General features: G+C 36.7%; 1 protein-coding gene and 1 long non-coding RNA gene across 7 annotated transcripts in view; both read right to left on the bottom strand.

The window, feature by feature from the left end:
- The window catches only part of AP1S2 (adaptor related protein complex 1 subunit sigma 2), a 32988-nt gene that overhangs the window by 2381 nt on the left and 15026 nt on the right, over positions 1–15581 (bottom strand). Inside the window, exons 5-6 of one of the 6 annotated variants that reach the window (XR_003493874.3) lie at positions 12416–12510; positions 17–2015 (exon numbers count right to left, since the gene is read on the bottom strand). The exons of 2 other annotated variants lie outside the window; for them this stretch is intronic. Coding sequence is in view for 2 of the 4 variants with exons in the window: in XM_027447945.3 (XP_027303746.1) it covers positions 1968–2015 (48 nt within the window). In the remaining 2 variants the exon portion in view is untranslated. Of the gene's footprint in view, positions 1–16; positions 2016–4377; positions 5800–12415; positions 12511–15581 lie in introns of those variants that run through there. 3 more of the 6 variants (XR_003493877.3, XM_027447945.3, XM_027447956.3) reach the window with 3 other exon arrangements.
- LOC113841287 (uncharacterized) lies at positions 9643–12409 on the bottom strand. The gene is made up of 2 exons (XR_003493886.3): positions 11878–12409; positions 9643–10545 (listed from the first exon to the last, which is right to left on the bottom strand). It is a non-coding gene; the product is annotated as an uncharacterized lncRNA (long non-coding RNA).

The raw sequence follows: 15581 nt of genomic DNA, 5'->3' as shown, positions 1-15581 counted from the left end.
CATATAAACACAAAGCAATGGTGTAAAAATGGACATTTATTACAACTAAACCAATGTGACAGTACGACGGAGGTCAAACAATTTATTCATCACAATCACAACAAAGCTTAACCCAGCCAAGCACATACAAGTGACAGTGTAAACTTTAAAAACGCTGAATACGTAGGAAATTGCTTCAGGTTTGACTAAAGGTAATTTCACCGCTTCGATCTCACACTGAGGGGTATTCTAACACCATATTAACCTCATCTATCCCTGCACATTGTGCACAGAGAAAACGCAAACCACTGCTTTTGTGTGCCTGACGTTAACCGCGGGCTCTAGCAATGCGGTACGTTCAAATCCCAGGAATGGCTTAAGCAGACAACATTGAACACCGCGAGTTCACAGGCTCTGCTCCTGCACTGCCACTGAGGCATGCAGACCCACCCCTGCCTTCTGCTGCCACCAGCACTTAGGTCAGGGAACTCACGCCTGTCACCACTGCCCCTCTTCTGGTGGGTTACATTTAGTGCCCATGAGAGCAGACCCACAGCCTGTGCAGCTGGGTAACTGCACATGCTAGCGCTGCACAACTGCCTCCACCAGCCCTGCCAAAGCTCTGTTTGGGGAGAACATACATGGCACTACGTACTTAACTGACCCAGCCAAAACATGGACTTCTACAGTGAAATTGCTGGGAAGGGAAAAGAGGGAAACAAAGCCTGGCATTCTCAGGGACCATGCACACACACAGAACTTGGCTACTCCCAGGTGTGCCGATACCTTCTCAGAACTTGCAAAGCATACATGAACCGCATCTCCTCAAGTGAAACAGTTTGAATGTACAATTAAAGAGCCTGCGAGAAGTGTCAAACTATCACCTGATATCACTTTGCCCCATTTGCAGTGAGTCTCATATACAAGTCTGGCTTTAAATGTTCTCACTGCAAATTAGTTGGTTATACCACTGTACACCAGGTAGGAGTTTTATAAGGGACGTGTCCCACGTGAAACATGTAAGTCAAAAGTATTCAAACATGAAGCTGACACTGTTTTTCCTAAAGGTGCTTATACACCCATTAAAGCATAACTATAAAACACCAATAAATACAAATTAAGTTGTAGAGTTCAAAAGAAAATCATAAAAACTCCCTTCTGTAAAGCTCCCTCTTTCCATGTTCAAAAGTATCCCATTTTCATTACATACCTCTATAGTGTCAAAAAGGCTACTTTTTTGTGTGTTTATATTCAGAGCAAGCTAATACTGATTTAAAAATAGTTTCCCTGTTTGGATTTTTAAATACATGCATTCCCTTTTTAATATAGTAACTTGCACAGATTTGCTCAGATAACTACATGTAAATGCATTTTCACTGCTAGTAAATGATCAGTTTGCAGCTTTCTTGCAAAAAGCATTACCACCTTAACAGTTTTTAACCAGTTTGATATGCAGATCCTAAGAGGATTCTTTGGTATAATGGCAAATTCAGTAGTAAACAGTTATTTCCAATCTTAATGCATCAACTGAAAGAAAGCAGAATTATCACAGCTGTTGACTAAAAACGTAGATGAACGAAAGTCTTTGGTTGCATAAACACAATTTCTACAATATAACATTTCATACTTGAAGTTGTCCATGTAGTTTCCGTTCATTTAGATATGCTATGGCAATGATACATTTATTTCCTGAAGTCAAGTTTGCTTATAAAAACAGTACACTTACTGAAATCAAATGCAAATTTTCTGTAAATGCAGAGGAGACATTGAGTCAATTTAAATCTAATTCCCTTTCGTTTATCGTGTTTGGACTTCGGTTTCTTGTTCCCTTTTCAAAAGGAGAATTTATCTTGTAGGCCTGAATGAAGCAGCTTAGCAAAACAGTAATACTGACAAACAGCATCTTACACCATTAGCTAAACATTACAATGAAGGCAGTGAACATTTACAGTATGAAACACTGAGATGTCATCAGCGGAACAGAAGATTTATGTCAATCCAATTTCTTCAAGTACACTACGTGGGGTCTCTGCTTCCTATGGAGGGAAAATTTGAGACAGTGGTAAATGGATCCTGTGCTTCTACTGAACAGTACCATACATGAGAGTTAGTATGAACGATGCTTAATTAAAGAAAAGCTGGAAGACATGAAAATATAAAAGCACTGCAGTTTGCAAACATGGCATTAGCTGCACTTTTCAAAGAGCTGTTAATTAGATTGTCATGGTTCACAGGAAGAGCTGGTAGATTTTATTGCCCTTAAGCATAATAAAAAAAGCAATTCAAGTGTACCAGCAGGGAACAAATCACAACCCAGTAATAGAGATATGAACTGGGGAGGGACAGGGAAGCATCTTGCAATGGAGTCTGCCAGTTATTTTTGTGGTGAGTTGTTTCATGGGTCTCTGCTAGGCTAGAAAGAATACACAGATGAAAAGACTGAAGCTACTTAGATACGGTATCCCTCATGCTCTTCATGAAGAACCTAGACTTTTTACACAGGTAACATGCTTAGCTTAAAAAAAATAAATCCATGTTCCTTAGTACACCTGGTGTCAATGAATTTACTGTTTTGACAGGGGAGGAGTTGCCAGGATTGGAACTGAATTATTCTACAGGAGGTAGAATGCAAAGTTTTACGTTAATTCTGTTCTTACAAAATGTTGTTTATAGTCAGAACAAGTTGTTTTATACAAAACTCCAAAGGGTTATAATCATCAGTTCCATATTCATTATTGCTATAGCATCTGAAAAAAATATTACTTTGATTAGAAACATTAAGCAGTACTTCACCATAATGATTAACAATATGATAGTAAATAAAAAGGGATACCGTATCTTTACGGAAACATAAGCATTTTTAATATCCAGAGTATGAATAAACTTACTTTAGCATCCTAAAGCAAGACATGTCATGAAGCAGGAAAAAGGCAAATAACAGTTAAAGCAGCAAACAAATGTTTTCTAAAACTGTTTTCTAAACATTTTTTTTTTTTCAAAATATATATTTTTTGTAAAGTACAGAATTAAAAGCCTTAAATCTTGCAAGCAACACCAGAACTTTGTTTCTATCGACTTTGACTATGGAGCACAAAATGATCACATTTAGAATCAATTCAATTCACATGTAAGACTATTTAACACAAAAATGTATAATAAATATAAAAATATATATGAAGTTATAATATTTTATAGGCAAATTCACTTGAAAGTCAGCATTTGGAGAAGTCCACTGCTGAGCACTTTCAGATGGCTTTCAAAATCCAGAAAAAAAGCAAGTTAAAACTGGAAGCGAGATACTCAGTGAATTAAGGATGAAGTGTTTTCTCACTGATGTGATATTTAAATATTCTTAGAACTGCAGTGACCTTGATAAAGCAAGGCAGTACAGCTTAAAGACTTGTGTTTTAACATGCCCCCCCAAAAAAGAAACACTGCTTGAAAAGGAAGCTATACCCTCTCTCTCTACATATATATATATATATTAGGATATATATAAGGATATAAGTTTTTAATATAACCTGTAGCACTAAATTCCCAGATGACTTTGTTGCATTCATTTTAGAAGATATGCCTCTCCCCTATCCAATAACTTGAAGCATTTCACTCCAAAAAAAAATCCTACACTTTTAACCAACTACAGCAACAGAATTCAAGTGGAAAAAAAATATTGAGGAAAACATGAAATCGTGAAACTTCTCACAGATTTTTGGGTCTTGAAAATATTTGTAGTAGAACAATCATTCAAAGTTTTAAATTGACTCAACAGCAGTAGATGCTTACAGTTACAGTGGTGAAGCAGTGTATTTAGTAAACAACCCAGAAAAAGGTTGCTCTAACTCTGAAGACAGTGCACTGCTGCTGTCTTTAGAGCAGTTTACAATTACCATCTCCACTGCCTATTCAAAGTTGCAGATAATTTAAGTATATGCCTGCTGAAAATTAAGATTAAATTTCTTCAAAAAAAAAAATCAAGGTCATTGGCTGATAATGATTTTAAAGCAAATTATTTCAAGGACATTGGCTACTTGCCCACAGGTAGACCTCACCAGTTAAACTCAGTAAGATGTTAACATTTTAATACTACAGCAGCAGCCTTGAGGCAAACATGCCTTCTTACATGCATATCAACAATATAATCTCAACAGGAACACCTAAAAGCTAATGTGTTTTGCTAGAATAATTTCATCAATTATGACTTTTAAGAAACAAATGGAATGGATTATGTTTTGTTCATGTTATTTGTTTTAGGAAGTGTCAAACATTTTATGCAATTATGGACTACATTCCTCTTTATTATACACTACCTGCAGCTCAGAATCACCCAAGGCAAACAATGCAAATTTGAAATATATCAGAACACAGATGAGGAAAAAAGCCATTCACATGAGACAAAAGTGCATGCAATACTTTTATTTCAAACATGCCAGGGAAGCTAATTCATTACCTAGTCATTTAGAAGCAAGCAGCTGTATACAGATAACAAGAAAAACAGCATCTCATTACAGCTCAATGCACAGCATTTTAAGCCAACAGGCATGAAATAATGCAGGCTAAAGCAGCATTAACCAGACATTCAGAAATACATTGTTAATGTCTTACAGAAAAAGGCAAACTTGGAAATGGAAAACCACTCCTATGATCTTGTCTTCTATGACTTCAGAATGATGCAAGTCTAACCCAAATCTTTTGTCCCATCTCCTAAATCTCTCTTCTTTATGTCAGTTTAACACTTGAAATGTAGTGCATTACCACATATAGAATGTGGAATTAGCTACCTGTAAGTCGCTAGTTAACCTCTGTAACCACCTCTTTGCTAATTATATTTCAACAATTTTCAAAGACAGCATTGGTTTGAGGTTACAAAATACACTCTTCTGCTAGGCTAACAGAGGATGCAATGAGTGCCCTCTCATTCTGCTCGCTCTTTCTAACTGAAAGTTATTCATCATATTTATATATGTGGCAGTTTGCTGATGCACACTGCAGTCTGCACTTAAAACTGGAAATATCAATTGAAGGAGAGACATTTCAAGTATGCTATTAATGAACTTAAAGTCTTTCCCATCCTAATCATGTGGGAAACAATGAACTTGTTCTCTCCTTCAGTAGCAGCAATTGTTTAACTCACAAGTGTTTTTAACATTGAAATACAAATGTTATAACTTCCAGATTTACATAAGCCATTCTCATTGCCCTGATCAATCCTGTCTTCCTTCTCTTTGTAAGGTAAGGCACAATATTGTACCAGATTCAGCAAAGGATACTGATATGAGCATCTTTAATTAAGATGCATGATCTACATAGAATTATGTGCAATATTTAATACTTCTGTATATATATGTAGTAGTTCCACACACTACTACTACACTAATTTCTCAGTAAATATTAATATAATCTACTGATTTTAACTCTATGTTTAAATACCACCAAAACTCAGTTAAAAGATAACACAGGTCAAGTAATGTTACAGTACAGGTGCTGCAGCAAATAGATGTTTAGCTCAGAAAATTCTGCAGAACTTTTAGGCACAAGGCTTCAAGCTTACACACAATAAAAAAGTTAAACCATAGGCCAAGAAGCACAAGTTCTGTTGAAATGAGACATGTGAAGAGACAACACTGTAAAACATAAGGGGAAGAGGAAAGTACAACAGCAGAGAATGGTTGTGGCATTCTATTAGATTCAAGATGACTGGATTCACCAAGCTGATGATAATGTTGTCATGAGTAAGTCACAGGTTTATCTCCTCTGAAATTCTGCATGCATGATGAATGAAGCCATTTAGTACACTGGGACATTAAAGTATTCATGACGTGGCTACAAAAGAAATGTACATATTCTTACACATAATAAAAAGGTGGACATATATGCAAGGAAAAAAAAAAAGATTCTCACTTTTGTATCCCTGACATGGAAGAACATTTTGTACATCAAATAAATACTGTATTTTTGACTGCTCTAGGTTTCCTAGGGAAAAAGTTATGGTTTTACCCCCCTTGTACTTGCATGCTGGCAGCACCAACATATAGGAGAGTTTCACATCATAATTACTCTAGTAATTACTCTCGAAAGTTCAGAGTTTCTTCTCAGCCAAAAATTGTTTGAAGGTAGCTGTTCCAGAGATGGCTCACCCTGTGTATCTGCTACGTGCTAGCCTCTTTGGCAGGAATCAACTTTTGGCTGCTGTGAGAAATATGGCAGTGTGCTAGGTGAACTCCTGACATCTCCTACCATATCCGCTCTCATGAACACGCACTGATAACAGCCCCCAGAATACAACTGCAAGGAGCACAACGTGCCAGGGTAATGCAGCAGGGGGATCACCTGATAGAGACATTACCGTTCTTTTAAAGAGCGCCTGTCTAAAAACTGGGAGCAATCTGAGACACCTCTCACAGCAGGCCAAGTTCTTTGCTTTTGAATTATACCACTGAATTTAATAACCCAGCTCTTTATTTTTACCAGCATAAAAGTTAATACACGATTTGTTGCAAGATGAGTTAGAAATCAAGCAGCATTCAACTTTTTTTTTTTTTTTTTAAACCCTCCCAAAAAAACTATGTCTTGAAGACAGATAAAGTTTTTAAACACAGCAGTAGTGGTTTAGGAGCATACGCCCCAGATATGCCAATTAAGCACTGTCTGGGAGAAAAACTTCCCTGCATGCAAGCTAGCATCTTTCATTTTATACCCATTAAAATCTTCAAAGTATTTTAGCACCCTATCCCCCGAATCATTGAAGTCTTGGAACAGAACCGAGAAAGTTCTCATGCCTTTAAACCTAACATTTCCTCCATCCTATATTATTTCACAGCAGTATTGCCATCTCATTCACAAAATGTTCAAGGTTGAATATTTTTTAAATTCTTACCTCCACTTAGTAGGAGTCCCTACAAAAATATCCTAGAAGCTTTACAGGATTTACATTGCTTTTTAAGAATTAGTAACCTGACCATTAGTTCATACCAGTTACTTAAATTATCAGGAACAAAACCAGTAGTTCTCAAACAACAGCTCAGTGGCAGTTGCAAAGTGAAGTCTGCTGTGATTTTTGGTAGAACTAAGAAGAATTGGTGGATAGCAGTGAATTACAAATGGAATTTTAACTCTTCAAATTCTTACTGAAGTCAAGTGTCAGCATATGTTTAAAAATGAGAATGTAGGAGAGTGGAGGTATATTTTTAACTGGAAAAGGAAACATCAAACTGACAGTATACAGTACTAGCCCCAAGGAGTAGGAGCCTCAACTAAAAAGAAGAATTCTAGAAGCCTCCACAGACAAAACATTTCCAGAGATAATTACGGAGAACTTCTGCCTTACTTACACTGCTGGCATGACATTCATTCATGAAGACAACTAAAAAACAGGTACATTGCAATAATCTAAACCACCTAATTTTTACATTTTTGTATTTTCAGTTTTTACCTGTTATCTTTTAGGTTTTTATTACCTGATATCAACAAGTAAGGACACGGAAGTGTTATTTTTATTTACTTGTTACCTTTCTGTAATTTCTAAACTATCCAAATTTACAATTGAATATTCTATTCCCCCCAACTCACCCTTCAGGTATACCCCACCTCATTCTTTGAGCTACAAACCATTGAAAATAGGAATTAAATATCTCTGGTGTGAAAATACTGGTACACAAAATTAGGTGACTGACTCAAATCAATCTCATGGGATTAGGGTCTCATCTTGACAGAAACGTGTTACCTACTGATAAGGCAAGATAGAGTGTCAGATAACAACAGGAAGAACGTGGTAATTTCACTCTGGCAGCATTTTAGCCTATGGAACATGTAAACACCACCTGCAACTAGCCTAGCAATAAACTGACATTGTAGAGGTGAATCTAAAAGATGAAAGGGAAGATACCAGTAACTGAGAGATGAAGCAATAGCAGAATTGTGAGATGGAAACTGCTGCAGCTTCAGCGAGCCCTCTGTACCGAGGACATCCTAGAATATCACACACAGAGGGTCCAGCACTGTGGTAGCCTCACAACCAACAGAAAGGAAAAAAACTGACAAATTGTATCTGGTCAGAGAACTACAGTACCTCACATACTTCAACTATGAACTGATCAATTTCTTGCTGCATTCCCTACCACACTGCCTCCAGATAAGTGAGCCTGCAGGTCTGAATACCAGAAAACAGACTTGGGACAGGAAAGGACAGATGTCAACTTTTACAACCAGTGTCCACCCTACCTTGCCTTCCTTCTATGGGACTCTGCAGACCTCAGACATCTGAGCCAGTGAAGCATGTGCTTAAGATAGCTAGCTAGCTGTGAGTTTATAAATAAATTCATCTAGCAGCTAGGGAAGAGGTAATGGTGTTCTCACAGAACAATACAATGTCAAACCATCATGGAACACTGCCCCTGAAAAATCACCACTTATTTTAAAGATGTGTATGTCAACTGTTTATCTGACTTTAACATGTAGATCCTAGTTAGTAGAATCTTTTTTTTTTTCCAAGCTGACATTTGTTTGCAGCTCATTTTTAGAAACCGATTAACACTGGGATTTTCAGTCCAAGTCATTAAAGTTAAAAAATGGTAGAATTTGGGTCACAGGACTATTTAGCCAGTCCAAGCAACATTTTTCTCCATCAGCTTTGTAATGACTCAGCCCAATTAAATATCATAGTCATACAAAAATTAGAAGGGATTTCATTTAATCCAGCCCTCCAAAATGTGTACCTGTAACATTACTGGTATATATTTAATCTGTTAAAGGCATCCAGTGATGGAAACTTTTTAACATCCCCCAGGCAATCCGCCCAAATGCTTCATTATTATTGCTACTAAATTTTTTCCAAACATCTACTTGGAATTTATTTTCTTGCTGCAATTTTTGCCTGCAGTGGACAAGAAAACAGTCTACTTCTTTCAGGCATTAAAGAGACAAATAATTTATGCCTAAACCAAGCTGACTCAAGCTCAGTGCTTTGCCCTGCTGACAATTCAACAGTGAAAAACAGACTTCAAGAACACCTGGCATGTCTCCTTTGTCAGGTACAATTTGCTCTAGGTTTGTTTCAATTTTCTGTCAAAACCAGCACAAACCCCCATGAATATAAGCCATGCTAAACTGCAGACAAAAATACAGTGGCTACCTTATGATAAAGGCTTGGTGTTTTGTTGCTTATTTGTTCTTTCCCAGCATCTAAACAAACCCCAAGTGAGAACAGACAAAATACAGGACCATGAAGTGCACAGCAGTTTGGGAATGATCCTACAGAAAAAAACTTATGTGGAAAAGAGAGGGGAAGGATGAGGGTTTCTGTTTGAAAACACAAAGCTCTTACAGTAGAGATTAACATTTAACAAGCACTTCTTCAGTAATTCTTCAGAAGCAATTACTTTTACACTCTACTTCTGAATCTTTATTAGGAAATATTTCTAATGAGAGCCTGCTTTAGGAAACTGCTACTGTTCACTTGAAGTTTCAAGGGCCTTAAAATAGTAGGGTAACTGTTTCCCAATCTTTGCTTAGCTAAGTACTCAGAAACTGCAATTACAGGGTTATTGGGAAAAGTCTACTTTACATACAAGGCAGAGCAATGTGTTTTGTTTCCTCAGAGAGCCTAGAAACACCCAAGAGGTCTTTACTGTGTTCAAATACAACTATTAACTATGATATTGTTTAAAAAACAAATATATATATATATATATATATATATAGCGATGCCAACTCCAAGTCAAGATCTTGTCTGCAGTTTCATATGTACAGAGCACAAAAAAAGCCTTCAAGATTGGTGCAAATCAGTCAACACAATACTCTAAAACAGCAAAAGCTGTCACGGATGTTTCTCAGCAAAATGTTCTAGTATGTGTGTACAATTAAGGTCTAAAACACTACCATTACCTCAACAGACCAGATCAGAAGGACGTGACATACAATCAGCAGTGACCTGCCTACCTCCCTCTCAAAAGTAGGAGTAAAAATACCAGTGGAAACTTTACGTACTGTAACCGGATGACAGTGGGTGGTCCTGCTTCTTGCTATTTCTGACCTGCTGGATCAGCGGTGATAATCACCCCAGGAGGCAGTGCTTTCTACCTGCCTGTCAGTTGCTACAAAGTGAGCTAGGAAGAATTAACGTGGTCCGAGCTTTCATGGTGAGGGTGGTTCTGAACATCCACTGGAGGCTTTGCTTTCCCACCACAAGAACACAAAAGCTTTAGGGAAATACTACTGCAGAATGCTCTGCATTACGAAGCCAGAGCCGAAGTTATAAAACAAGTCACTGAGTTCTCCTCTCCCAGACAATACCACGGTGTCTGTATGGTTGGCACGTTGCCAAACAATGCACAAAAGGATTCATTTATGTTTTCTTCCATTCTCTTCCAGTCCCGCACTGCGGCTAGAGGTTTACCTTACTTATTCCCCTTTGCTTAAGGAGCCATTACTTAAACTGCTGGGCTGTGTCTCTGAAGAGATGACCAGCATATACTGTTGTAACAGCCATGTCACGTCCAGTATCATTCAGCTTCCATGGTAATGGCATTTAAGCAGTCCCACTCCTTCCTGTTCTGCAGCACTTTTGCCTTCCTATAGTTGTTTGGACAAATGTTTACAGGGCCAGTTTGTTAACCAGAAAGCGAAAAGTTGCTGACTATGGGTTTTTATAAATGAACATTTAAATACAAACATTTATCATTTTAAACATGATACATGAGGAACACTGGCTTTTTAAAAACACAAATACACTGGCAATTGCTGAAAATAAAATGTAATTTAAGTTACATTATTAGCTTTAGAATATGAATCCAACTCCCCGTTTGCCCACAGCCAACCTTCTTTACCACTGGTAACCTTAATTTCTATGTACAAGAAGCAGTTACTTCCAGCAGGCAAACTATCCCTCTCACTTTGTGCAACCATCTGTCTGTCCCTCTCCACCCACCCCAGCAGACACCATGCCCAGTTCTGCTAATTCTGTGGAGTCACAACGAGCAGAAGTTATGCTCCGTACACAGCGACTATTTCACTCCTTTCAGGGAAAAGCACAAGCCCAGGAAGAAGCATCCCATAGGCAACTGATAACACCACGGTTAAAATCAGTGGGGACAAAGCACATCTGTTCAGCTAAAACCATGCCCCCAAAGAATTAAAGACATATTGTAGATAAAGTCATGTCACCCAGAATTCTCTATGCTTGAGCTTGCATGTTCCTGAATTGGTCTTTCTAACAGTCTAAGACAACAAAAGATTAACACTCCTAAATAAAAACTCTATGCCTAACATAGGTCTGAACTGTCACAAATACCCTTTTTAAAGTTCTAACCACCAGAAAATGTTTACAGTCACAGCATTAACACTAACCTCACCGTGAAAACCACACTTCGTAAATAAGCTTACTATTATGAAGAGAAAAGCAATAAACGCGAAGAAAAAAGTGTGGAAAAAATCCAGTTGGAACCTTTAGGTTTTCTTTTAGTTGTTTTAGTATATGTCTAAATTCACATAAGTAATTCAATTTTGAACAAACGACTCTTGTTGGCTGCTCAAATTCTACAGATCTAATATGCAAGCGTATTAGTTACTCCCCACTCTTCGACACCAATCAACTGCCGTATCATGTAAGAGGTAACTTCTAAGTGGTAAAACTATCCATATAACCGTATATTGGATTTTGAACATGTTACAAAACATTTTTTTCTATTATAACAACTTCCTTGGGTCTGGAAACTAAATCCTGATCTTTATAAAGCTGCATATGAAATTATATTTATTACTGCAGTTCCACATTACAAAAGCCAATTTGTCTACTGAAATATGTGTATATCCTGATATCAAATAAGCAGCAGGCTAATTAAGTTTTCTCTAGCAAATCATTTTCATGTGCGTTTTAAACTTGCCTTATTTAAGATAAAATCTTACCTTTATTAGTAGGACTGCCACAATGTACTCCTTACGCTTTGGACAAAAATATGTTGCAATGCACTATATATGCAAATAAGCTTTGTTCTGTCATGCAGCATCCGGCACTTGATATACAGTCAATTGCAGCAGCACCCAGTCTTTTTAGGGCCCATTTTCCTTGCACAGCAGATGTAAACAGCCCATTTTCCAGTAAATACACATTTACATGGGTTGATTGTAAGTAAACAAAGCCAAACATCTGTTTAGTTATTAGTTCTGGTATCCATTTCTCTAACTTGCATTATCCCACTTAATTATCGACACCAAAAGAAAGCTAGTAGAAGTCAGACACTTTGAGTTGATGCGGTTAGTACAACAAAGGAAAATAAAAGGGAACACTCAAAGCACTCTTCAAAGACCATCATGCAAGTGTTGCAGAAGGTTAAGCCCATCACCCATTTTTGTTTACCCTTGCAAGGATTTAATTACACGTGCAACAGTCTTTGCATAGCACCCATTTAATCCATGCCACCAAAATGGTAAACTTGGTAGTTACCAATCACTTAGATGGGGGTCAAAAGGGCTAATGTCATAGATTGCTCTTAATCATAAGATATCCTCAGACAAACCTCCCCAGTCTTCATTCTGGCTCTATAAACACAAAATCAAGCAGCAGTGAACATGTAATATCAACTATGTAAAAAACAAATTAAAACACTATTTACAGCTTATTTCTATTTAAGATAAGTTAGAAAATATTCTCAGTTTTATATAAAAGTAAATTCAGTTATTTCACTTAAAAATATTTCAGCTACTGTTATTCATTAACACAATTTTATGAGGTCCTACTAAAAGCCCACCATTAAGAAAGTAAACAAATGCATCAGTAAAGAACATCTGTTGAAAGACTCCATACAGATGCATTAAAGAATACATTAATTTTTCACTTCTTAACAAGCTAAGGATATTAATTCCTTAAAAGAATAAGCTCTAGAGTTAATCAGAAAACTTCACACCTATGCTTGAAGAGAACTTAAAATCAGTTGTTTGTTATTGTGACCTTAACAGACTGAGAGCATAGTAGCACAGGATGGTATCAAGTTTACATATATTTAATCCAGTGACCATTTCACATAGTGCTTTTACTAACATTGATATTTAAGTAAGTTTTGTTCCATGAAGGGAGATGAGTAACATTCAACTTATCCCTTAAGTAATCTAAACAATTTAATTCAAGAGCTATGTAATGATATTTACTCCTCTAATAAGTTATCATTGTTACTTGCTGAGCTGTATGTGATAAACCAGTTGTTTTCATGTAGTAATGCCTGGTACAAGAAGTTGAACAGCTTTGCTTTAATCCATACATTAATCATCCATACTTAGATTTCTCAAAATTTCAAAAAAAAATCAAAAAAAAGTGGATAGGCCTTCTCACACATTTCTTGCCTTTTCAAATCAAACTTTCAGCATAAGATTAAAATACACACACTTCCAATGTACAGCCAGCATGAGAACTATTACTCCTGTTAGACAGACCTTTAATAAAAAAATAGAGCTTCTTCCTTTAAAATAGTATCTAAAAGCTACCAAACATACCAGCAACATGCCTGACATTTGTACAGATATGAGCACAAAAGAGATCAGAATTCAAAACCTGAACACAATGGGATCCCTCCTGGGGGCATTCATATTTTTTTTCGTCTGCTGTTCTGTGGAGCTCTAAACACATCTTCACCAGTAATGAGAGTTTTAAGGAAGGACAGTACTACTGCAACATGACACATCATCTCACACAATTCTCAGACACCAGAGGGAAATGGAATTTTCTCCTCACTATCTCAAGGTTCAAACATCTAACACTACTCTTTTCAGCATTCTGCCAGATTTAGGGAACACATTCTATTAAAATGTAGATTTATGTGCTCATTCAGAAAGAGCATCTAATTCTGAAGATAAGATACTCCTTACTGTCAAGCAGTCTTCTGCAATTGTTCATTGAATTTTCTATGTTTATTGACCAAAAGCATGCAACTAAGCTCCTGGAAACAACCATGGATTATGCAGCAGAGCTAAAATTTTCGTCGTATCACCCCAATGCAGTACTTCTACAGACAGCAACAGAAAAGCATCTCCGGAGAAAATCTATCAGGAGTTCAGTATTGTTAATATACCCTTCACAGTTCTATAAGGATCACTTGTATAAAAGAATAATCAATTCCATAGTTAGTTTTGTGATGTAAACATTGATTGTTAGTATTGCAATTTGTATCAGAGAGGGTACTGAATAATTGCCAGGAACACCAAGGACTTGTACTAATATGCCTTACTTATAATTGCTTATAGTGTTTCAGTTTGCAAACCAAATTGAACATTTAATGCAAGACTTATATTGTAGATGCCTTCCTCATAACTTCAGGATTCTTAGGACATTCTAATCAGTTTCTGATTTAAGAGAATAAAATTACTTGCATCTTACATGTGCACCCTGAACAAAACTATCAAGAAAAAACATTATGGAGACAAACTTATTAAAATGAGATTCTAAAGGTCTTCACAAAAGTTGCACATGTGAAGAACAGACTGATTTTTATCATTTTCAATTCAAAGTGAAGGATAGGGTAATATCTGACCATGTGTTTCTGGAAAGACAACTGGATTTCTAAAATATTTGGAAACTAGTGTGCAAACCTATGGTAATGAGGTCCTAAGAATCATGAAATCTAGAAAAGCAAGAAATTTCAAAGAGTATTAGCATAACTACTAACTACATCTCTCCAAATAAAGAATAAAGAATATAAGACTCACATATAGACCAATCATTAAGTTATCGGGGAAAAGAGTCTTAAAATGGGAAGTGGGTGAAGTATGATATGACAACATCTTGGATACTCAATGACACTTTTTTTTTTTAGGATAGCTATTAGGTCTGGAAAGGTTAACTTCCCCTCCTCTCTCATTGCTACCTAGGAGAAAAAAAATTAGATGAAGGTTCTACTACTCATTTTCTGCACACACTCTGATTGCTTGAAACAAGAGTACGATCTGGTATTTGCAGGAAAGCCTATTCCATAGCACATAAAGGACAGTTGAAAAATATGTATTAAAAATACAGAAGTACTTCTGTATTTGAGGATTACAGACCTGTCTGCTACTACTGAAGTGACAGTTGTAGTTAGAGGTTTGTTCCAAAGAAGTGATATTCCTATCATTTCTGATGATGTATATTCTTAGAGTGCATTCCATCTGAAGTTCAGCTGAATTTGTATTACGTATGTCAGAAACTATGAACACATCTTCAAAAACAGTTGGCAGGTTTTATCAGTACTTTTAAATTTAGAGACCTGATGACAAGCAAGATAGCCATAAAGAGATCTAGATACGAAGTCAGTAATGCAGTTCTGCAGAGATTTTAAGTCACTTTACTTGAGCAGAATGCTACAAAGAGTGAAATAGTTAACAAACATACACACCAAAAAAGATACTGTAGCCAGAAGTTAACTGACATATTTGGAAACACCAAACTTCAGCAGTTCTACACAATTAAGAACTTTGTAACTCTTTTCTCCTTGCTTTGCATCCCTTGAAGGCTGAATTTAAGAGGCAGGCTAGTTTTCAGCACCAGAAGAATAATTTGTATCATATTAGAACAACACTTTGACAAGCGTACTTCCCTAAGACAAGGTGCAAATGAGTTCCTCCGAAGTGAAGGGTATTACATA

Source organism: Anas platyrhynchos, chromosome 1, assembly GCF_047663525.1.
Source record: "Anas platyrhynchos isolate ZD024472 breed Pekin duck chromosome 1, IASCAAS_PekinDuck_T2T, whole genome shotgun sequence".
NCBI classification, from domain to species: Eukaryota; Metazoa; Chordata; class Aves; order Anseriformes; family Anatidae; genus Anas; species Anas platyrhynchos.
The sequence above is the reverse complement of the archived record's forward strand: the minus strand, read 5'-3'. Positions and strand labels throughout refer to the sequence as shown.